At 36.8% G+C, this 1371-nt stretch overlaps 1 protein-coding gene across 1 annotated transcript in view; it reads left to right on the forward strand.

Moving 5' to 3' along the window:
* The window catches only part of PDK4 (pyruvate dehydrogenase kinase, isozyme 4), a gene marked incomplete at its 5' end in the record, with an annotated part of 7104 nt that extends 6650 nt beyond the window's left edge, over positions 1–454 (forward strand). Inside the window, 1 exon segment of the mRNA XM_009083861.1 lies at positions 311–454. Coding sequence (XP_009082109.1) covers positions 311–454 — 144 coding nt within the window.
* Positions 455–1371: the final 917 nt, after the last annotated feature.

Below are 1371 nucleotides of genomic sequence, written 5' to 3' on the forward strand. Positions count from 1 at the left end.
CTGGAATTTTGAAAATGGAAGTTCTCTTCCATACATTCCTGGATTACATTGAGAGCATGAGGGTAATGCTTAAGGCCTGTAAAAATGCTTAAGTAGGATTTGATGTTACTGCATTTGTCCCACCAAGTTATTCAAACACACACAGATACTGAAGCACACCAACTATGTCACCTATTGTAGAAACATTTGTGTAAATAACTTTGTTTTGTAGTCTCACTCGCTTAACTCTTTAAACATACTGCATGAATTTTTGCAAAGTAGCTTTATTTAGAGGTAGAAACCAAGTAACTTATTCCTTTTTGACTTTCAGGCCTTATCAACAGAATCAGTAGAAAAACTTCCAGTTTTTAACAAATCAGCTTCTAAGCATTACCAAGCTACCTCAGAGGCAGATGACTGGTGTGTCCCAAGTAAAGACCCAAAGAATATGGCAAAACGGAGTGCAGCCTTCTGAAGAGAAGTTGGTATCCAGGCACCCAAAGGGATCAAGCTGACTTCTCAAAACGAGCAGCGTTTGGAAGTATTCACCTACCTCCAGACAGCCAAGTTTCAGGACTGGCAGAAGAGAAAGAAGATAAAGATATTACAGCCTAGGCTGTATGCACTGAATGTGAAATCTTGCTGTGGACTTCAGGATGAGGAAAGTAGAAGCACGTATGTCTTTAACAAAGAGCTGTGTATAAAAGAAAATCAAACTATTATTTTTTCTTATGATCAAAGACTTGGTGTGGTAGAGTTGTGCAATTTTTGAGTCCTATTCAATGCTTGAATTCTGAATACTGACAGCATCAGTTATGCTGATGCATATCTTTTCTCCTAGAATAGTTATCAGTGGTTCATCTTATTACAGAACTTCTCAGGTAGATAGATAACACCTGTACTTTAAAGCTATATTTATAACATTTGGAAGAGATCCACTTCTCATGGCAGTCTTGTAGCAAGATACAAACAGCATTCAAATGCAGCCTGACTGGAAGGGAGGGAGTCCTGGGAGGTCAGGAGAAAGGATATATAAAATATATAAAGAAGTATAGGAGAATATATAAGGAAGTATATAAAAATATAAGGAAATCCTATTAAAAAAAAACCCCAACTATTCAGGTAACAATTCTTATGTGATGCCTTGCTCTATAAGTTACATTGTTAGATTTTTTTTTGTGTTAAGCTGTTCATGGAAAAGCAGCCAAGTAAGGCTTCTATGCATAAGGTAACTAAGAAGAAAATCAGAATATTTTTGAAAGCTACTGGAAAGAAATGGAAAGCTACTTGGTTATAACAAGGTTAGGATACATCTAGTACATCCCTGTACTCTGGAGAGGATGTGCCAAGTAAGTCAGTTAGGATTTTACAAGAACCAAAGTTACATCTGCA

The sequence above is a fragment of the Acanthisitta chloris genome, unplaced genomic scaffold (genome assembly GCF_000695815.1).
Source record: "Acanthisitta chloris isolate BGI_N310 unplaced genomic scaffold, ASM69581v1 scaffold5051, whole genome shotgun sequence".
NCBI classification, from domain to species: domain Eukaryota; kingdom Metazoa; phylum Chordata; class Aves; order Passeriformes; family Acanthisittidae; genus Acanthisitta; species Acanthisitta chloris.